Source organism: Pelophylax lessonae (assembly GCF_965119305.1).
Source record: "Pelophylax lessonae genome assembly, chromosome: 12".
NCBI classification, from domain to species: domain Eukaryota; kingdom Metazoa; phylum Chordata; class Amphibia; order Anura; family Ranidae; genus Pelophylax; species Pelophylax lessonae.
The window spans coordinates 153,948,190-153,970,835 of NC_138779.1; the positions used below are offsets into that span (position 1 = coordinate 153,948,190).

General features: G+C 45.7%; 1 protein-coding gene across 1 annotated transcript in view; it reads left to right on the forward strand.

The window, feature by feature from the left end:
• LOC309567799 (uroplakin-2-like) overlaps positions 1-22,646 on the forward strand; it is a gene marked incomplete at both ends in the record, with an annotated part of 80,912 nt that overhangs the window by 19,537 nt on the left and 38,729 nt on the right. The window contains one exon of the mRNA XM_082273249.1: positions 15,186-15,351. Within this exon, the coding sequence (XP_082129375.1) occupies positions 15,186-15,351 (166 nt within the window). The remainder of the gene's footprint in view (positions 1-15,185; positions 15,352-22,646) is intronic.

Genomic DNA, 22,646 nt, shown 5'->3' on the forward strand with positions numbered 1-22,646 from the left:
ATCAGGGAGCCCCACAAACGCACAGACATGAGGGGACACCACAGCACACAGGACTGCCACCCTAGACAGAGGCCCCAAACAGTGCATATCTGTACCGGATGGCGTGGGGTGCCTCTCAGTATCGGAAAGCCACTGCCCTCAGATGGCAGGGAATGCCATCAGTCAAAAACGCAGGACACTGCAGCATGCAGATGTGTCCAGTGAGGTAGCTACCTCACAGGCTGCATCCCTGCTGCGAACAGGGATGGGTCGTTTGTAATGCCAGGGCGAACACATGGCTGAACGCTCAATGGCGGGCTGGGGATCCATCTGACCCTCTGCCCTGGAGGACCAGGGCGGCCAGTCCGATTTCCAGCTCCGCAAAATCCCATCTTCAACCGAAGATCCGACTAAACTAAAGCTGACAAACAGCTAGTAAAGCAAGGGAAAATAATGACATTCTTGCAAATAAAATCATAAGAAAAAAGATTAGAAGGCTGAGACTGTAGCCCCAGCACAGGGAAGTCTATCTACTCCTAACGCTAGGCAGAAGACAAACTGAGTTGGGATGGCTTACTGCAGGGGGGTATTGACCAGTGGGACAGCCCCCCATGGGTGTGTCTGTTAAATGCTTTTGTTTTTAACAAGTCTTATGCCTAGCTACTCCTGTGGAGAGGAAGTCAAGCTGGCTTCCCAATACAAAATTCACAAAAAATGTGTGGGGCCCCCCCCTCAATTAATACCAGGCTCTTCAAAATCCATACCAGACCTTTTATCTGAGCTTGCAGCTCAGCAGGCACCATACCAGGCCACATGCCCTCAACATTAGGGGGGTGTCTGCTTTGGGGCAGAGGGGCTCTCTCCAAAGCCCCTTGTCCCCATGATGGGGACAAGGGTCTCATCCCCAAAACCCTGGCTGATTCTTGTGGGGGTCTGTGGGCATGTGGCTTATCGAAATCTGGAAGCCCCCAGCTCCTGCCCCCCCCCCAATGTTAATAAGTATGGGGTACATGGTACCTCTACCCATTCATCAAAAATGTGTGAAAAGTGAATAAAGCCCACAAACTACTTTTTTGACAATTCCTATTGTATTAAATAAATGTCGTCTAATATAGATCGACCTCACGCCACACCTGGAAAAAAGAAAAACCTTGGGCCTCGTCTAAAGCTTCTCGCAAACTGCATGCTCCTCCATTCGACATTTCTTAAATGGCTAAGGGGGCAGAGTCACCCGCTAAACTCAGGTCCCTTGTGACATCACTGACTGGGGCATGCTGGATCGATAATGTCACAAGGGTGGGGTCACTAAGTGACTCCGCCCCCCTTAGCTATTTGTGAAAAATGTTAAGACAGGAGCAGGCAGTCCATGGGAAGCATTCAATGTTGGAGGTTTTATTTTGTTTTTTTTCTTTTTGGCTTGGGGTTTCCCTTTAGAAACCAGACCAGAAGTGGGGGGGGGGGGGGGCACGCTCTGTGTGTGGCAGAGAAGCCTGCTGTTGACTCCGTTTAAGGACGCCGTACCTGGCTTCCTGGCCCCACACCTTAACAACCTATTGACTGTGGGCTGGGCAGGTGAACATCCTGCTGAGCGCGCAAAAAATATTTGGGTGTTCGGCTAAAACCCAAACGTGCGATGTTTGGGCCGAACTTGTGCTTGGCTCAAACCCGTTCGCCCATCCCTTTTTAATCACAGCTAGCAACCCAATTGAATACAATAGTTTATGAAAGGAAGCCATCCATTGTGTACAACTGTCATTTGACCTGCTGTGATTGGTCATGACAGTCACATGTACTGGCGAGCGAGCCGGTGCTCTGATCAGTCATCGGCCGTGCCCACGGGATACCACCTGTGACAGATCGTGCTGCTGTGCGTTTGCCGCTTCCTGACAAGAAGTAAAATGATGTCCACTCAGAATAATAAAGCCACAGCCCGGTCGTCAATCTGCTATTGGCTGGGTGGGAAATGGTTAAAAGCTCTTTGCTTTCTTGCAAGAGGGTCTCTGAAGCTGATGCACTTCCTAAGCGGGTTTGGTTTATGTATGAGGCATTGGCCATTTTGGTTTCAGTTTTTCTTCTCCTCAGTCTTTTCAGGAACAGGAGTATATTCAGGTAGAATATCTGTCCTTTTTAGACACTGGAACTCTGCAGTCTGTATGTGGAATGAATGAGCTTGACAGATATTTTTGGTAAAAGACTTGCATCCTTTTTTAAATTGTCCTCAATGGCTTTTTGGCTGCTGAAGCATTGCTCAAGTCTGTCCTAAGCAGTGTTAAGACCTGTGGCAGGGTTGTCCACAATAACAGCTTTGAGTCTTGATATGTTCATCGGGCTGAGGTAATTAACTAGCTTCATAAAATGTTTGCTCTAGCATAATACGATGTTTGCTCTTATCTCATAGCTCCCAACTGCCACTGATTTTGAGGGACTGTCCCCTCATTTAAAGCCAAATACTTTTGATAATAGTTGTCCCTCCATTCCCATTAAAAAAAGTGGGGAGATATTCAATCTGTGTAGTGGTGTCTGCTGTGGTGCAAAGTAGTGATCGACTGATATCGTTTTTTTTTTTTTTTTTTTTTTTTTTTTTTTTTATTGCCGATACTGATATTTTGGTCCTTGCATATCAGTATCGGCTGATATTTTTGTACATTTTAAAAGAGCTTCTTCTTTTTTTTTTTTTTTTTTTTTTTTGTTTACAGATACTCTTGTGGAGGGATCTGAGGGTTTAAAAGACCTCCAAACCCATCCTCCTGCACTTAAAAGCATTCAAAACGCCAAGTTTGGCTGTTTTGAATGCTGTATTTTTTTTTGAGTACCCGGAAGCGATGTCATGACATCACTTCTGGATATTTATATGGAGATGAATGCGGCTTTGATCGGGTCTTCTCTTCGGCGGCCGTGCAGGCTGCTTGCCCGGGTCTCCTGGTGGGACGGGAGACCTGGGCGAGCCACGGAAGGCGGCGGGAGGGGGGGGGTGACACCCGACTGTCGGCTATGGACGCCGGTACCTAGTGATGCCTCTAGCTGCAGGCATCACTCCGGTACATGCACTTTCTCGAAATATCGGTAACCTCAGGGGCCGATTCTGATATATCGGGAAAGTGCATATCGGCCTTGCCAATAATTGGTCGATCCCTAGTGCAAAGGCCTGGTGTTCAGAGGGATAAGTAGGCAGATTGTATTGAGAGATGGTAGACACGGTGTACCAACCTTTGTTGCGGGATACAGCTTCTGTAACTGGGAGTTGAAGTTTTGGGAGAGTGTGAGGAATATGATGCAACAGAGTGTCTGTCTGCTGCTGTTGCCTCCTTCACTTTTGCTAGTAGCTTTGCTCTCAAAAGCTTATGGCTGTGGCATGCTAACATTGTTTCTCCAAAGCTTTTATCTCTGCTTTATGTGCAGCTTCTGCTTCCGCCTCTTCTTTCTTTTGGGCAAAGGCTGCCTGAATTTTAGAGACTTCACTATTATCACTGGCTTTAAAAAGGGGGACATTGAGGCCATATACTCTGCAAGCACTGGGTCAGGCTGAGTGACGTCCTTTGGTATGACACGTTTTACACTCCTGGATAAGTGAATCAGACACCCGTCCCATTTTCTGAGCACCAGAGGGAAGACTCTTGAGCCTTTGATTTGAGCGGCATTACAAGCTTTTAAATATCACGCATGCTTTTTTAAATTGTTGGCTAAAAGGGAAGGATCTTGATTGTAGAGACTGCAGGAATGTCTTTCAGAGGGAGTGATTTGAGATCGATCATGAGATTCTGATTCTCGCCCCTGCCTATTTTGTCTTTGAAGTACTAAAACATTTTCCGTCTTTCCCTCTCATCAAATCTTTTAGTTCTTCCTATGACTCCTCAGGGTTTGTACCTCTTGAAGAGGTTAGTATGCTTGAGGCACAGTCTTTAATAACTATCATATTTGGAAATTTTGAGAGCATCTTCTTCTTTTCAGTACCTCCATTAAGTTTTGAGACATGATTTGCAGTCAGTTTAGACCAAAACTGATATGACCTTAACCAGCAGTTCATCTTTATTAGCTTCGTAATTTTGTCTGAACTTTCCAAGTTGGTTTAGCAGCTTGTTTGCTTACTTTTGATCTGGAAACCAATTCTGTCTTTTTTTTTTTTTTTTTTTTTTTTTGTTTCAGCCTCCACAGAAAATGTAATGTCTTGCTGTGACATTATGTTGACAGAGTTAACTGCAATTCTCTGTGGAATTTATCAGTTGAGCTCTGTGTGCCTTTGTGGAGCACCGACTGTGTTTTCTGTCTCACTTGTATGAAAAAGTATTGTATTTTATTGAGGAAACCGAATGGCATGTGGCAATGCAGGCATCTTCTACTGAATACATTTTATAATGCACACATTTGACATTTTATAACCATTATATAGACGCTAGAATTTTGCTGTCTTGCAGGCTTCTGTGCTTAGCTTGTAGGACAATGGCTGCACCGTCCAAAGCTGCTGTATTATGTAGGGTGATGACACATTTCAGTGTGTGCCTGAGCTATAGATGATTTTATTGACTGATGCTAAACAGTTATTTTCTGCTTCTGCACTTTAAAACGTGATCTTTCTAATGGGTCAAGTTGTGGTGAGATAAGGTAATTTTATAGTGTAGTAGCTTGGCAGACAGTAACTTGATCCAAATAACATCCTGCAGATCGTAGAAAGCTGTATCCCAAAACTTGGATGAACATCATGTCAAAAAAATCATAGTGTCTAACTCCAGCAGAATATAGCGCATGTGATGAATACTTAAGCAATAAGAAACCTTCCCTTGGGGGCATGGTCTGGCCAGGAACTGTGATGGCACCTTGAGAAGACGGCTCCTGCGAGCCGAGGATTATAATTGGCAATCTCAGGGACCCAAATCATTTACTAACCATAGGGAAGCCTAATCACAGTGCCTCTGCCCCCCACGCAGCAGAGAAGACCGGCATGCAGCTCAGCCGAAACATCCGTGAACTGTTTCAAAGACGCACGAGGCATTACAGGCCTCAATGCCGGGCTCACCTGGAAGTGGCTCCGAATCACAAGTGGAGGGGGAGAGACACCCAGAACCTACCCCAACCAACCCCTGTGTTTGCCAGACTTGCAGAGAGTTGCGCAGGATATCAAGAACACCCTCTCGGTGGCAATTTCAGAGCCAAGAACGGATATCCAGGCAATAGGCCATCACAACTTAATGCTGATGCCATCAGGCAAGTACAGCGCACCTGACACCTATTCCAATTTCTTTAATTTACACCGCCACATGGAGGATTTAGACAACTGGGGGCGTAGGCATAATATCAGGGTCCAGGGAGTGCCAGAGGAGATTGTTTGCTGCAAAGCTGCAGAGTCTATTTGTACCATCTTTAATGGCCTGATTGACCACCCCGCAGACTCCCCTATTGAAATGGAGAGACTACATTGGGCTTTGAGACCCCCCCCCCCACCCCGAGACTCTGATCCCCCGAGGGATGTGATATGTTTTTTTGTCACCTTTCACCTGAAAGAGGAAATGCTTTGCAAGGGAAAGGGGCCGCATTTGTACAACGGTTCTGAGGTTAAACTGCTTCAGGGCCTATCCCAAATCACCTTGCAGAATAGACTTGTGTTGCCCCCCTGCTGGAAGCACTGAGCGCTCGCAATTTTCAGTATATCTGGAAATTAACATTCTCTTTATCGGACACTGTGAGAGGACGCACTGCCATACTTCGGACACCAGAAGACCTTCCATCCTTCTGTGAGCAACTTGACTTGCTTCTAAATAAACTGCCGGAATGGTATGTCTTTTACTTTTCCAGTGGAACCTTGGTGCCCAGTATCCTACAACCCATCTCCAAAAGCGCAAAGGCAATAATCCAGGAGACATAGGCTGGACCCTGCCTCACCGAGTTCATGGCAATCCTGTCAAGATTCGGCACAACAGAGCCCTGGCTCCCCAGCCACCCCACGGAGGGATCACACCACAGGTTGATTTGTTACTCTTACCCCTCATTTATATGACCGTCCATTTACAAGAAGTGACACTGCCTGATCTATGGACAGCTACACTCCGACTCACGACGAGGCAAATTTTGGCAGCTACCCCACATAATCTGGCGACAGCGCACTGGATTACTGCTCAGCCACAGCTGGTCTCGTAGCTAGACAGGATTCCATGCTGCAACTGTGACCCACAAATATAATTTTTTTTCTTTATACCTCTAGCTAGCCATGTAGGACTATAACTCTCAAGGTCTTGGTCAAATGCTTCAAGACTGCCTCTCCCAGGCATCCTGGTAAAAGATATGATTTTGTTCAATATTTTTTTTTCTTCTTTCCTATTAGCAATGCAAGTGAGTTTTCAATTTGTTTCCTTAAGGCCACGTCCTGCAGCTCGCTGCCATAACTGTTGAGAGCTCTCAACTCCCCATGGGAAGGTGAGAGTATTTATACTGCAATAAATACAGCTACTCAGAGCCACGCGCAACCATTGTATTTTATAGTTCATTATCAATATTGGCAAGTTCAAATTTACGGCCTAGACTATTAGCGAACTTGATGTGGTGAGCTGTGGGACTGCCTAACATTGTTGTGTCACACATGCCTAATTTGAGGTTACCGTGGATCCGCGAGGAGGATGTATACATGTATGTATAAATTAGAACAAATTACATTTAACTTTAGCTTATCGCTGTTGGGGAAACAGATACTACTTCCTGGTCACAAGAACACTCGGGGTGGTGTTGGGTTGCTGCGACTGGCCGATTTTGCCTAGTAGTTCAGACATGAATTAACCATTCTATCACGTACCTGATGTGGAGGTCAATGGAGAGATGGCTTCCCTTGCGGCTAAGTTCCAGACTCCCCTGAAAGTGAGAACAGGAGGAGTCAGGCTCAAAGTAGCACAGGTCGCCTGTGATGCTGATTGCAGAAGAACTCAGGTTTCTGATGTGCAAAGTAGTGGCTGCAGCCAGGTGGCGCCTGTGAGAGGTGGCAGGTCTGTGTTTGCACTAAGGCAATGGGAAGTCAGTTCAAGCCAGAGTTCAGAGCCGGGAGGATACCAGAGCAGGCAAGGTCAGATAGGGAAGCCGAGATCAGACACAGGTAACAGGAGAGAATATCCAAAGACAAGCCGAGTTCGGGTCAGGAGACAAGCAGAATAGTAAGGACAAGCCGGGTTGGTAACAGAACTTTCAGGAACAAGGATCACAGGAACACAATGCAAGCTGAAGATCAATCAGCAACTTCAATCACTTGCACACTTCCTTATAAAGGCCCATGTGATGGGCTGGCTGAGATGCTGGGTCCTAGAGCCCTTCTCCTGCCATTAGTGTCCTGACTGATGCTGGGTCCTAGAGACCCTCTTCTACCACTGGAGCCCTGACACATTCATTCCTTATGCCCAGTGGATCCATAGCTATCGCTGTTCTGTCCACCACCAGACTTGTATTCAGTATACTTGTGTTTTATGTTTAAAATAACATGTTGGATTTTCTAGGTTCACACAAGTTAGTTATATGCAGAGCGCAGGCACCATCTACTGTTCTTTTCTGGTATAGCTTCAACTGTTCTGCAATAACTACATATTGTAAACTCACAGAATGTGTTAGTTAGGGACCAGGGAATTCTGGGTAGAATTTCTACAGGAAGTGAATCTGCCACTATTTTGACAAAATGCAGCAAGGCAGGTTTCCTCAATCTCTCGTCATCACCCCTGAGAGTGCATAAAAAGTGAGTTCTTGTTATCCCATCCTGTATTTTAGAGCATTGTTTCTTTATTGTATGCAGTTTTGTACTGATTTTATGTTTTATCAATTTGTAGTTTCATCTGGCTTGTTCTAATTTGAGATCAAAGAAATATGGTATCTGAAGTTTATGGAGCAGGAAGATTTAGCTCTCTGTCCTAGAGACGGAACAATCACCTGCTCGCTGCTGTTAATCTATCTGTGGTCTCTGGTTGTGTGTGTGTTGTTGTTGTTGTTGTTGGTTTTTTTTTTTTTTTTAAGTCTTTAAGCTGTTATGACACTAGACTTGCTACTCAATATTGAGTCTATCCCTGAGTAGGATAACATTGAATGATATAAGGGCCTCGACTAAAACCCTCACACTGTTCTGCACTGGCAGAATGTCTGGAGACTATCTCCCTCTGGTTTTGTGTTGGTTGGGCATTTTGTTATTATGTTACTTTATATTTTGACATCTTTACTTTAATTGATAAAAAGTATACATACCTTGTTTCCCCTAGATCCTTCTCCCTTCTTGACATCCCAGACTTGCTAATTCTATAACCATCCTCGGGCTTGCAATAGCAAGTGTACCTAGTCCACACCACCGTCCCCAACCAGCAGCTCCTTGGAGTAACTGCTGACCCTCCAGCCTCTTTTCCTTAGGTGAAATAGCATCTCTATTGCCCCCTCTGGTACCTCCCCTTTTTCATGACTCCTAAGAGTCCATCTTTTTCTATTTTCTTACCCTGCCCCCCCCTTTCCTAATCTTCTCCCTCCTTTTTTTTTTTTTTTTTCTTCCCTTCCTGAACTTCTTGACCCTCACCGCCAAATTCCCCCCCCCCCCCCCTTTCACATACCCTTTTTCTCACCGATACCCTCTCATACTAAATGCGCCATATAAATTTATGGAGGCGAACTACAAAACCTATACTACATAGTACTTTGACCCTGTAGGAGCGGGGATAGGACAAGGAAGTTCTAAGACAGGCCTTTTGCTACAACATGAAGAGAGCTACTAAAAGTACAGAATCTCTCTCGAAGTGCGTCTGGCTTAATGTTAAAGGTCTGAGTGTGCCGGATTGCAGGTCCTACCCGCCTTCACCAGGCACGGTGCTCAATTCTTTTCTCCAAGAAATCCACTTTTGCTCTAATTCTATTCCTATACGTGGACCATCACTATCAAACAGTAATTTGCTCCAGCAATTCTTCTGCAAAAACGGAGTGTCCATATTCATATCCAAATATGCCCATTCCAAATGTCAGATTCCCTAATGGACCCAGATGGAAGGTATGTGTTCATTGAAGGTTTTTTACGCTTTTAAGCCTATCACACTAGTCAATATCTACAGTCCAAACAAACATCAGGTTTTCCTTTTTCAATAAAATAAGCGATCTACTACTTTCATTCCAGGAAGGCTTGGTACTTCTGGTAGGTAATTTCAATGTACCGCTGATACCTGATATTGACACTTCCACAGGCACCTCCACCATGACATTGCGTGCTATATCAGATCAAGTTGCAGTTAAATGCTCTATCCTTACACGATATGTGGCGCACATTATTTCCTTCAGTCAAGGGTTATTTGTTTTATTTGATCTCAACCCAAAAATACTCTCGTATAGATTTTTAGTTTTTTTTTTTTTTTTTCTCAAATAGACCTACGTTACTTCAAACAAACAACGATGGAACCAATGTTTCTCTCGGACCACCACCCCAATCCAGTAACCTTGAGCTTCCAAGAACATACTTCTAGGACAATGATCTGGGGACTGAATTTGTCATTACTAAAAGACCAGGCCACGATCTCCCAAGTAGAGACCTGCCTAAAACTTTACAGAAAACTCCACTCCAGACATCTCACCAATTACTTTATGAAAGTCCACAAGAGTGTGATCCGGGGAACTCGTAGCTTTAACTGCAAAAGCCAAAAAGGATCACCAGGAAAGAGTTAGAAAGCTTCTTGATAAGATTTGGAAGCATCACAAATGCTCTTCACCACAGTGGGTCTTAAAGGACCTTCACACCAGCTCACTCCTATTGGAGGAACTTGGGAAATGCACAAGAAGACGCTGTGCTTCGGCAGAGTGTTCTAAGAACATGGTAACAAAATTGAAAGGCTCTTAGCGCAGGCAGTGCAGGCTTCCAAATCTTCTCTCCATTCATCAGATACCAGCTGGTCAGGGCACATGCTTTTCGAGCAATGAAGACCTAGCAAAACGTTTTGAACGTTACTATACAGGACTCTACAACTTGAAATTGGGGACCTCGAGGCTGCCCCCTCTGGAGATCAGGTCAGAGGCTATCAAAGATTTCTTAGCTCGATATTGCCCAAAACCGATTCCCAGGCAACAAGTCAAGGAATTGGAAAGCCCAATATCTCTAGAGGAGCTGCACATGGCCATAAAACAAATGAACTCCTCACAGGTTGCCAAATTTAGACCCATATGCCAACTATAGACCCATATCCCTTCTAAACGTCGACATTAAACTATATGCTAAGATACTAGCCAATAGGTTACTACCATTCCTACCTAACCTTGTCTCGCTGGATTAGGTGGGTTTTACACCGGGGAGGGAGGCGAGGGATAATACAATTCGGGCACTGAACCTCGATCATTGGCTGACGACCTCAAAGACTGTAGGTTTTTTTTGTCTTTGGTTGCTGAGAAGGCATTTGACAGGATGGCCTGGGATTACATGCAAGCAGTATTGGAGGCCATTGGACTTGGCTCTCTCATGCTAGCTCATATTTTAGCACTGTATTCTACCCCATTCGAGTGCGAGAGTTAATGGCCACCTGTTGAATGCCTTCACTATCAGTAATGGGACCCGGTAGGGTTGCCCATTGTCCCCTCTGATTTTCGTGCGAACACTGGAACCCTTCCTTAATAGACTGCACACTAATCCTGATCTTAGAGGAATACAGGTGGGGGACAGGACTTTAAAGTAGCTGCCTTTTGCAGATGACATGCTTCTCACCTTGATGTCCCCTAATACTACTCATCCTAACTACTGAAAGACATAGACCACTTTAGGATCACTGTCAAATTTGAAGATTATACCAAATTACATGCTCTGAATGTTTCCCACAAGAGATTAGATAGCTGTCAAGAGATCCTTTCCATTTATATGGAAAAAGGAAGCCATAGCCTATTTGGGAATCCAGATCACAACCAAATTATCAGATTTATACAATTGCAATTTTCTAGCGGTTTTGAGGAAAATGCAGAAAGACCTGGAGGATTGGACAAATTTTGAAGTTTCTCGTGGTTTGGGTGCTCGGCATTGGTTAAAATGATCTTCCGTGCTTTTAATATGTAATGCAGACTGTCCCAATCCACTTACTAGTTCCCTTCATTGCCACCTACAAAAAGGCCTGTCTAGCTTTCATATGGAGAAATTCTCCACCCCGCATTAAATATACCAGAATCCCTATGTACACGAACTGCTTCGCAAAAGACCTTTTTAATCTCCTATATTTATCCCTTTACTTTTTGGTAGTCATTCTGACAAACCAGAACCCGCACAGCTGGCATGAGAAAGGGGAACTTCAGATCCCTATCGCAGCCGATGATTGGGTCAATATTCACGAATATACACATAAGGGATCCCTTAATGTAGCCATTCAGGGGAACTCTTACAAAATTGAGACCCAGTGTTGCAGGACTCCTTCCCGACTACACAAATGCTCTCCATCTATGCTAAATATCTGCTGGAAATGTGGGAAGACTGAGGGCACGATGCTCCACATTTGGTGGGGGTGTGAAGACCTCCAGCCTTCCTTTTTTTTTTTTTTTTTTTTAACAGATACATATTTTCTTTTAATTGAACAAATAGACAAGACAAACACTTACAAATAAGGCACATCACCCTACACAAGTTTATCGATACATACAAAAGGAATAATTACCATAAAGAGCATGAACATTCATTATCAAATCACTAAGGAGAGAAAAAGAGGGGAGGGGAGTAAACCAAAACAAGGAGATGGAAGAAAAAAAAAATTAATATCTAACTCGCATCATCAGAAACGGGAGACATTGGCACACCTACAGCATCAATCCAAGCAGACCAAACTTTTTCGAACTTCAGGATAATTCCTGCTATCGTAGGTAAAACGATAGAAAGGGAGCGTCCTAGCAACAGCAACTATCCAGGTTGTCCGGGTGGGAGGCTCAGACAGCTTCCACCGCAGAAGGATTTCTCTCCTAGCATAAAATAGAGCATAAGTGATACACAATTTGGCATATTTATCCCCAACCACTTCCCTAAGGTTATTCAATAGGATCACCACTGGGTCCAATGGGACAGTGGTATCAAAAATTTCACCTAGAGTGTCCGTCACCGCTTTCCAAAAGGAGGCCAGCTCAGGGCATGACCGAACAACATGAAAAAAGGTACCAATATCACGACCACATTGGGTACAGGAGGGGTCACTCATGGGGTATATTCTGGCAAGGCATTGTGGTGTATAATATACTCTATGTAGAAAATTAAGTTGTGTAAATCTATCTCTAGCCGATATCATAGAGGGAATATAGTTACTAACAGAGTCTTCCCAGTCCTCAACGGTCAAGTCCGGGATATCCCCTTTCCATTTATTATAAATTTTCTCAAGAGACTGACTATGATCCATCGATGGCAGCAGATATAGAGGAGAGGGGCTTACCTATGACCTTAAAGGTCAACATTCGTTCCAAAGGGTCCGATTCCAAAACAACCGGGCCCTGGAACTGGGCCAGCATAGCATGACAGAGCTGCCAATAGCGAAATTCCATCGTTCTAGGCAATGAATGTAATTGTTGGAAGACCTCAAACACTGGGAATCTTCCATCTTCGATAAAAAGTTTCATGGTCACAATCCCTTTAGCAGCCCATATCTGAGGATCAGGGATTTGTTGCAGATGTAATAAATTAGGATTACCCCACAGTGGGGTGTGGAGGATATATGCAAGGGCTTCTTATACACCACTCGGGCCCGAGCCCATTCCCGTAGTACCGTCTTCATTTGGCCAGTGGTCTGGGGGTGAGCCCATTCACCCCGAAAGACGAGGTTGCTCAGAGCCGCGTAAGATCCCAGTAAGGCTGCTTCCAGAGTCACTGCAGAGTTAAACTTGGGCTGGGAGAACCACCACTGGACCGTCACCAGCACAGCGGCCCAAAAATAGAGCTGGAAGTTGGGGAGCGCCAAACCCCCCCCCCCCCCCCCCTTGAAAGTGGGAGATACAGCATCCTTCTGGCAACCCGAGGAGTGCGCCCAGCCCACACAAAACATGTTACAGCACTATCCAATCTGGAAAAAGTTTTTTTTTTTTTTTTTATCATTGGGGGAGTTGCGAAAAAAATACAAAAACTTTGGGAGATAACTAATTTTCAGTAAGTTAATCCTACCAACCGGGAACAGGGGAAGCATAAGCCACGACGCGCACCTCCTAATCAACTGAAGAAGCAATGGTTCAATATTATTTCGCTGATAGACGTCCAACATTGAGCCCGCCTTGATACCCAGATACATCATATCCTGAACCCACTTCAGTGGTGTCTGGGTATCAATCAAGGGGACCGATGGATGTAAAGGGAAGAGGACAGACTTAGACCAATTAATACGTATACCAGAGAAACGACCAAAGATATTAAACATTTGTAAGGCCCTATGCAATGAGGTGGAAGCATCAGCCAGGTTAACCAAAGTGTCGTCCGCATATAAGGACAATTTCTCTTCAATAACTCCTACTCTAATGCCACAGACCCGTGGGTCTGCCCGCAATATAATCGCGAGCGGCGCCAGGGCAAACAGGGCCGGGGACAGCGGGCATCCCTGTCGGGTGCCCCTCGACAAGGGGAATTTCTCCAACAGGGATGAATTAGTGCGCACCCGGGCCGTAGGACTACCATAAAGCAGCCTAATCCATGAGACAAACCTGGGGCCAAACCCAAAGCAGGCAAGGATCTTCCAAAGAAAGGGCCATTCGACAGAGTCAAATGCTTTCTCGGCGTCGAGGGAGGCCACCAGGCCTGCCCGCTCCCCTGACGCCAAGGCCATATGTGTAAAACAACCTCCGAATGTTGATGTCCGTGCCTCGCTCTGGTATGAAACCCGGTTTGGTCCGGGTGGATCAGGCCTGCCAAAACAGAGTTAAGTCGAGTAGCTAAAATTTTAGAATCTTCCCATCTACATTTAAGAAGAGAAATGGGCCTATATGATGAACACAATGACGGATCCTTACCCGGTTTAGGAATCACCACAATGACTGCTTCACTCAGTCTGAGGAAGCGCACCATCATTCAAAGACCCAGCAACTCCAGCCTTTCTGGAAAGAAATTCACAAAGTGATTACTCATGTGACCACGCTGACTCTGGAGTATTCTCCAGCACAATATCTTCTGCACCAAATGTATTTACTTAAAAAAGAATATCGCAAATCATTAGCCATGCACATGGCGAATGCGGCTAGACTTTTTGTATCCCGGTACACTGGAGATCTGGGCAAGCACCAACGATTAGAGAGTGGCTTGCCAGGCTCTCCAAAATAGAAGGGATGGAAGAGTATCCACATATCACAGGAGCGCCTACCAAAATTCTTGAACACATGGGCATGCTGGATCCACTTTAAAACTGATCATTTTAAAATTTTTCCTTGTACTTTCTGGTAATGACTGAAGACCTAAACAATCTATGATGAGAATTTCTTTAACTGATTCAAAAGTAGAAATGATCCTCGACATGGCCATATTCCTTAAGTAGCTGACCTCCAGGCTTGTCCCTCTTTTCCCTTTTGTGACATCCATTAGCCCCTCTCCTCTTCCCTCCATCCATCCATCCATCCCTCTCCCAATCCCCCCCCCCCCCCGCCCCCTTCTTCTTCTTTTTTTTTTTTTTTTTTTTTTCATTTTTTTTTTTTTTTTTTCTTCCCCATGCTTTTAATAAAGGTGTTTATGAAAGGGGGGAAAGGGGGGGGGAGCATTCCCTAGCTACAGAATGAGGAAGGGACAAAATTATTTAAAGGCAACCAACAATGCATATGTAACATGTAGCCAATGATCGCTGTACCTGCAGCTTTGTCATAAATGCTTTGATAGTACCAAAAATCTAACAAGTCAATCAACCATATCTAAATGTGTGGCTAGCTTTTTGTCTGTAGAAAACATCTATATAAATGTTACAGAACAAAGGACTAAACTTTTAGTATGTGGTAAAGAGTTGCTACAATTCATGTTGTTTTGCTAAACTTTCAAGCTGGTCGATCTTGGTACTAGAAATCAAAACTCTGTGGGTATCTGGTGTCTGCTTTGACACCGTATGGACCTGTGTCAATTGGGCTTTTGCTTGCATTACAAATCCTTTTGTATTCCCATACAAGTCTATATTTATATTTAAAACCAGCTTGATGAAGGTCCATGAATTCTGAATGACCAGAAGTGTCTCACTTATACCATCGACACAAGTCCAGTCTACATGGGGTGTTATGTTTTTGTATACTAATATTTTTTTTTTTTTTTTCCCTTTTAGAACAAAATGAAACGTACGTTGTCCCAACCATGTTTAGCATACCGCAGTGTAGAACGGTGTTTGGTGAGCCACCCCCCAGAGAAATATATGTGTTTCAAGTTGGACCAAACCTCAGTGATAAAAATAACACTCAAGTTATACGGATTATGCCTGGAGTCGCCTATAAGTAAGAAAACCTAGTGGTGGTGGTGGAGATTTTTTTTTTTTTTTTCCCTTTTTTGGTTTTGGGGGGGGGGGGGATAATAAATTTAGCTTTAGTATGTTATATTTGGAAAATGTATTTTTTTTCTAAATTAGTGCAACTTTCACTAAACTTCCTGGTTATTATAGTTGTACTCCAGCATTGTCAGCCCCTGATGTTGGACTGAAGTGTCTGCGCTAACACACCTTGTGCAGCGTTGTCCACCGTTGTCATTATCCGGTCCTGAGGAATGACAAAGTGTGCATATAGACAGAGTGGCTGAAAGAAAAGAGGGGAGCAGCCCCTTGCAGGGGCCCCCGAGGATGATCATTATGCTGTCAAAGACTTGAAGACCAGGTCAGCAATGATGGGGCGAACTCTAGCTGTTGTCCAACCAGCCTGGAATGTAACTTCTTACCAGCAAACAAATACAAAGAGATTTCCAAGCTCAAACTTACTAAATTGACCTGTCTAACAATATGCATTAAGAACATGGGTTTGGCTGCACACATTTGCAAATGTGTAAGCTGCAGGCCCCACCAAGGCACCCTGTCTTCTGCAGTCCATAACTTGAGTCTCCGCAATGGAAGCACATGCATTTTTATTATGGGTAGAGGACAGGTGAGCCTGGAAGAAGCCCACCCCTCAAAGTTACAGGGGCACACTGAACATCCAGCACATAGCACTATTTCTGCAAGTGTGTCAGTGCATTGCCTGACCAATATATTCAAAATACAAAAAAAAGTGGCCACTGCCACTACCTAGAACTGGTCTTTGTAGCAAGGAGAACTGGAAGGGTGACGTATGTCAAACAAATATTAATTTCCAATATCAAACTTACCAACTTATTAAGTTTGAGCTTGCAAATCTCCAAATCTCTTTGTATTTGTTTGATATACATTGCCTTTCCAGTTCTCCTTACTACAAAGACTAGTTATTGGTGGGGGGGGCAGCGGCCACTTTTTTTTTTTTTTTTGTATTCTTACCAGCAGAAATTGTGGTGTGGCACTGGTACTTATGTACCAGCCTATCTACTTACTCCCTAGTAGCTTCTAATCTGCCATGCAACTGGATCTCTAACTACTAACATACAAAAAGGTGACCACTACACACGTACACTGTATCAGACTATCTGGTATAGTGAGTTTGCAATACCAAGGGGACAGATTTAATTCTGTCATCAGTCTTCAAATACATACAGGGAGTATATATGTATATATACTCAAAAGATATGGGCAAGAATGGTGAGCTTTTAACCACTTCTGGACCGGAAGGTTTTACCTCCCTTAATGACCAGGGCATTTTTTGCGATACGTCACTGTTACTTTACCTGACCATTGCGTGAGAATAACAGACTTCTGAAAGCATAATGCTTGCACAATTTTTTTTATTAGGAGCAGACGCTGTTCCTAGATAACAAAAGGGATGAGATCTCGATCAGTTCTGTGGCTTTGATAGGCGAGCTCCGATCTCATAGCCGTCCCCACCTCCTCTCACTCGCCTCAGTGCGAAGGTAGGAGGAGGGTGTTAACCCTGTTCAATCTCTGCTAATACTGTGCAATCCCTGTAAGGACAGCAAAGGATGTGAACTGTTTGCTTACAGATCTCATTCCATATAACCCGTCATACTTGGAGGGAATCCAATGGTTTCTATATTGAAAATTGCTGTATTTTTAATGAGGTGCACACCTGTGCTAGTTTGTGTTTTTTACTGAAATGGGTGTAACTGTTTTTGTAAAGTGGCATAATAGTGCAGAACACTTGGTTTATTTCCCCATCAAAGTTTAGAACAGAAGCACCAAAATCACAGCTCTCTACCCTTATTTTCTGTGGTGGCAGGGAATTGGCACTCTGCGAGCTTTCTAATGCAAACACACAGTAAGTTTGGCCCCTTTTACACTTGTTTGACATGGGACTGCAAAGTTGCATTACAAGTCATACCCTATCTGCGACTTCAGAGTAGTCCCTGCACTACTTCGGTCTGACTTGAGGTCCATAGACCTAAAGATTATACAGGCATTGTTTCAAGTTGAGTCACTCTCGTGACTTTTAGATCACACAAGTGTGAATGGGGCCTAAGGGCTTATGCACACTGCAGTTTTTTCACAAACCCTCCCCTCAGCCCCTGGCTGTTTGATCTTGTCTTATCTGTTCCTCCTCTTCCACTGTCCCCAAATCCATCTCCTGATAGAAAAAGTGACTAGGGGACAAGCTGCACATGGTAAGTTTGGTGTATATTGCTAGGTTTTTTTTTTTTTTTCCCCAATGCTCGGTGCAAGATGAAGCAGATTCGTTATTTTAATGGCTGATTGCCGGGACTTCCAAAAAAAGGTTTGAGACAGTTCCTTTTCCCATTTGAGCATATTGGTGCTCTTCAAGTCATTTGAAAATGAGGTCAGTAGGTTATAGAAAAAGGATTTACCTTTGGCACTATGCCTGTGTATGCAAAAGGAAGTTCCAGATTTCAGTGGTAATTTACTACTATTTTACTATCGGGGTTGAAATTTTTTTAATTTCCCAATTTACTGATTTTGTCTGTTTAGGTTGTTTTTAATTGATGGGTAATGTAAGGAAAATATTAAAACCCTGCTTTACAAAGGAATTAAAAGATGGGCTTAACGGTAATCCATAGTTCTTAAGGGGATAGGCAATTCGATAGTAGGAAGCTTTAGGAACTAATGTATAAGCAGCTAATAGTGCAAATAGGTCATAACTAGAGTTGAGCAGACACCTGGATGTCCGTGTTCGGCCGAACTTGGAAAAAAAAGTCCGGGTCCGTGTCCGAACTTAACCCGGACACCGTACCCCATTAAAGTCAATGGGGACCCGAACTTTCAGGCACTAAAATGCCTCTAAAACACCAAAGGAAAGGGCTAGAGTGCTGCAAATGGCAGCAAAACGTAGTTAAGAACATGGCAAGTGCTCTGCAAACAAATGTGGATAGGGAAATAAATTAAAACAACAAAAAAAAAAACAGAAAAATAAAACAATGTTCTTCATCTGTGAAGGACGAGGCCCATATGGAGTAGGAGGGAGGTTGAGGTGGTGGTGGATGTGACGGTGGAAGCGGCGGTGGAGGACGACGAGGTAGCCAACACTGCTTTTTTTCAGAAATTTTAAATGAGGGTACACCCCAAAAGACTGAGAGCAAAAATAGAACAATGGCTGGGTAAGGTCGGTATCCATCGCTATTCTGCACAAGGTACGGAAAAGTCCCGTGGGATCCATGCCTGGTTCATTTTAATGAATGTGAGCTTGTCCACATTGTCTCTGGACAGGCGGCTGCGCTTGTCTGTGATAACGCCCCCAGCCGTGCTAAATACCCGTTCAGATAATACACTGGCTGCAGGGCACGCCAGCACCTCCAAGGCGTAAAGGGCAAGCTCAGGCCATGTGCCCAATTTGGAGACCCAGAAGTTGAAGGGGGCAGACCCGTCATTCACTACATGTAGGCGTGTGCACACATACTGCTCCACCATGTTGGTGAAATGCTGCCTCCTGCTAAGACGTTCCATATGAGCTGCTGGTGCTGCTGTTTGTTGTGGCGTGCTGACAAAGCTTTTCCACATTTCGGCCATGCTAACCCTGCCTTCTGAGGTGCTGGTGGTGCCCTGGTTGCGTTGGCGACCTCTTCCTACTCTGCCTTGGCCTTGTACTTCCACTGTGGCCCTGCTGTCAGGTGGGAATGCCAGCAGCATTGCGTCTACCAGCGTGCGCTTGTACTCGCGCATCTTGCGATCGCGCTCCAGTGAGTGAATTAAGGACGGTACGTTGTCCTTGTAACGGGGATCCAGCAACGTGGCCACCCAGTAATCAGCACAAGTTAGAATGTGGGCAACTCGGCTGTCATTGTGGAGACACTGCAGCATGTAATCGCTCATGTGTGCCAGGCTGCCCAGAGGCAACGAAAGGCTGTCCTCTGTGGGAGGTGTATCGTCCGTGTCCTCTGTATCCCCCCAGCCACGCACCAGTGATGGCCATGAGCTGGCCTGGGTGCCACCCTGCTGTGAACATGGTTCCATCTCCTCCTCCTCATCCTCCAGAACTGTGCCCCTGCTGGACAATTGTGTCCCTGGCGTTTGTGTGTGCAGGAACCCACCCTCGGAGCCCCTTGCGAATGACTGCCCTGAAAGCAATGGAAATGTTACCTCTTCATCCTCCTCCTCCTCCTCATCCTGTGCCACATCCTCTTCCATCATCGCTCGAATAGTTTTTTGAAGGAGGCATAGAAGTGGGATAGTTAAGCTGACAACGGCGTCATCGGCACTGGCCATGTTGGAGTACTCAAAACAGCGCAACAAGGCACATGGGTCTCGCATGGAGGCCCAGTTATTGGTGGTGAAGTGGTGCTGTTCCGCAGAGCGACTCACGCGTGCGTGCTGCAGCTGAAACTCCACTATGGCCTTCTGCTGCTTGCACAGTCTTTCCAGCATGTGCAAGGTGGAGTTCCACCTTGTGGGCATGTCACATATGAGGCGGTGAGCGGGAAGGCCGAAGTTGCGCTGCAGCGCTGACAGGCGAGCAGCAGCAGCAGGGTGAGAACGCCGGAAGTGCGCACAGACGGCCCGCACTTTCTGCAGCAGCTCTGACATATCGGGATAATTTTTAAGGAACCTCTGCACCACCAAATTCAGCACATGCGCCAGGCAAGGGATGTGCATCAAACCGGCTAGGCCCAGAGCTGCTATGAGATTTCGCCCATTATCGCACACCACCAGGCCGGGCTTGAGGCTCGCTGGCAGCAACCACTCATTTGTCTGCTGTTCCATGCTCCTCCACAACTCCTGCGCGGTGTGTGTTTTTTTTTTCCCCCAAACAGGCAAGTTTTAAAACTGCCTGCTGTCGTTTACCCCTGGCTGTGCTGAAGTTGGTGGTGAAGGTGTTACGCTGACCGGATGAGGAAGTGAAGTAGGAGGAGTTAGGAACAGGAGGCAAACTGAAGCGCCCTGCAATCCTCGGTGGTGGAAGGACATGCGCCAAATTGCTATCCGCCTCAGGCCCATCCGCCACTGCATTTACCCAGTGTGCCGTTGGGAGATATAACGCCCCTGACCGTGTTTACTGGTCCACGTATAGGTAGTTAGGTGGACCTTGCCACAGATGGTGTTGCGCAGTGCACACCTGATTTTTTTTTCCCCCACTTGGTTGTGCAGGGAAGGGATGGCTTGCCTGGAAAAGTAGTGGCGGATGGGCACGACGTACTGTGGGACAGCCACCGACATAAGGTTTTTAAAACTGTGCGTCTCCACCAGACGGAATGACAGCATTTCAAAGGCCAAGAATTTTGAAATGCTGGCATTCAGGGCCAGAGATCGCGGGTGGGTAGGGGGGTACTTCCTCTTCCTCTCAAGTGTTTGGGAGATGGAAAGCTGAACGCTTCCACGGGACATTGTGGAGATGGTTGGTGACCCAGGTGGTGGTCTTGCTGACAGATCCTCTGTTTGCGGGGTGGCAGGTGCCGGTATCACTACAGATGTAGATGGAGAGGCCGAGACTGCAGCAGAAGAAGCAGGATGAGCTAGAGACGTTTCTTGGTTTTGAAGGTGTCTACTCCACTGCAGCTCGTGCTTTGCACTTGGATGCCTGATCATGCAGGTTGTGCTCAGGTTGAGAAGGTTTATGCCTCGCTTTGTAATGTTCCGGTACCTTTGGTACCCTAAATTACACTTTCCACAAGTGTATGCGCCCCACCATTTACTTTTTGGAAAGGTGCGCATACACCTTTAAGACTGGAGCTGTCATCACCCAGCGCCGGACTAGATGGCTATTTAAAGCGCCGGTTCTCACTCACATGTGTTCGTTCAAACACCCTTACCTGGATGCTAACCTTGCTTGAAGCTTCCATGCTTGCAAGCTTACTTCGCTGACGGAACCTCGCTGCGCTGATCCCTGTATCCCGCTACTGGATCATCCGCCTCTCCTGAACCACCCTTCGGCTGTATCGCTAATAGTGCTAAGTACCCCGCAGGGGAATTCTCTATAAACTTATACTAAGCTTTCACTATCTAGCTCTGCATAGTAAAGACTGTTTATCACATCTGCATAACTAGATTGCTAGCTCTTGAGACTACTGCTACTTTTCTGCACTGGGTTGATCTCTTTTGTATGTCCACCTGCTATTCTATCATCTGCTATCATACAACATTGCTAAACCTTCCTGCATCCATCTGCTACTGTCTCACCTTCAAGTGTCTATCACCTACCACCTCCACTCAACCTATCCCTCAACCTTCATCATTGTGTTACCACATACATAAAGTCACTCTAGGAACCAGTTTGCTAATTGTGTGTATTTACTGGCTGAAATAAGACCTTCCACACATGAGTCATTGAGGTTGGGAATGGTATCTCAGCATATCTCTTACATGACTACTGATGTGGAACTATTTCTGCAGCTGAAAATCCACACCATATAAGAAACGCAGGAGCGTTATACGCTTCAGGCTCTGATTGCACAGGGTGCAAACCACTCGTGTCCTGTCATCAGCACATTTTCTGAAGAACTTCCACACTAGAGAACTCCTTTGAGCTGGCTTTGCTGCGCTCGTTCCCTTGCTGCGTTGGGCAGTAGCAGGCGTAGTGTCTAGGGCACGGCCACTCCGCTTCTGCACCCTGCTCCCTCTTCTGCTGTGCTGGTGGCTCTGTGCGACCACCGCCTCTTCCTCCAAACTACTCAGGTCACCTGCATGACCTTCATTCCATGTGGGGTCGAGGACCTCATCGTCATCCACATCATCTTCCACCCAGTCTTCACCCCTGCCCTCCTTGTCGGTCTCCACAATTCTGAATGCCGCAGCAGTTGGCACCTGCGTTTCGTCATCATCGGAGACTTGCTGCGATGGACCTTCCATGTACTCCGCTTGAGAAATAAGTGGTTGGGCATCGCTGCACTCAATCTCTTCCACTTTTGGGGCAGGGCTAGGTGGATGGCCCTGGGAAACCCTGCTGACAGAGTCCCCAAAAAGAAGAAGAGACTGCTGGGGCTCAGACTGCTTGCCTGATTTGCAAGGGGGTGAGGTGAAAGACGGTTGGACATTGGCTGCAGGTGCCAACTCTGACCTTTCTGCAGTAGACTGGTCTGCTGCTGACAGTGCCTCCAGTTCCTTCACATTGTCTCCCACCCAATCTACTAGCGCCTCTACTTGTTCTGGCCTCATCACTTCTAGAGGCGTATGATGCCCTACCAAATACTGCTGCAGGTTCTGTCGCCTACTCACACTTGAAGGTGTTTCACTTGTGCGTGTAGCTGGCACAGATCGACCACGTCCTCTCCTTGCAAC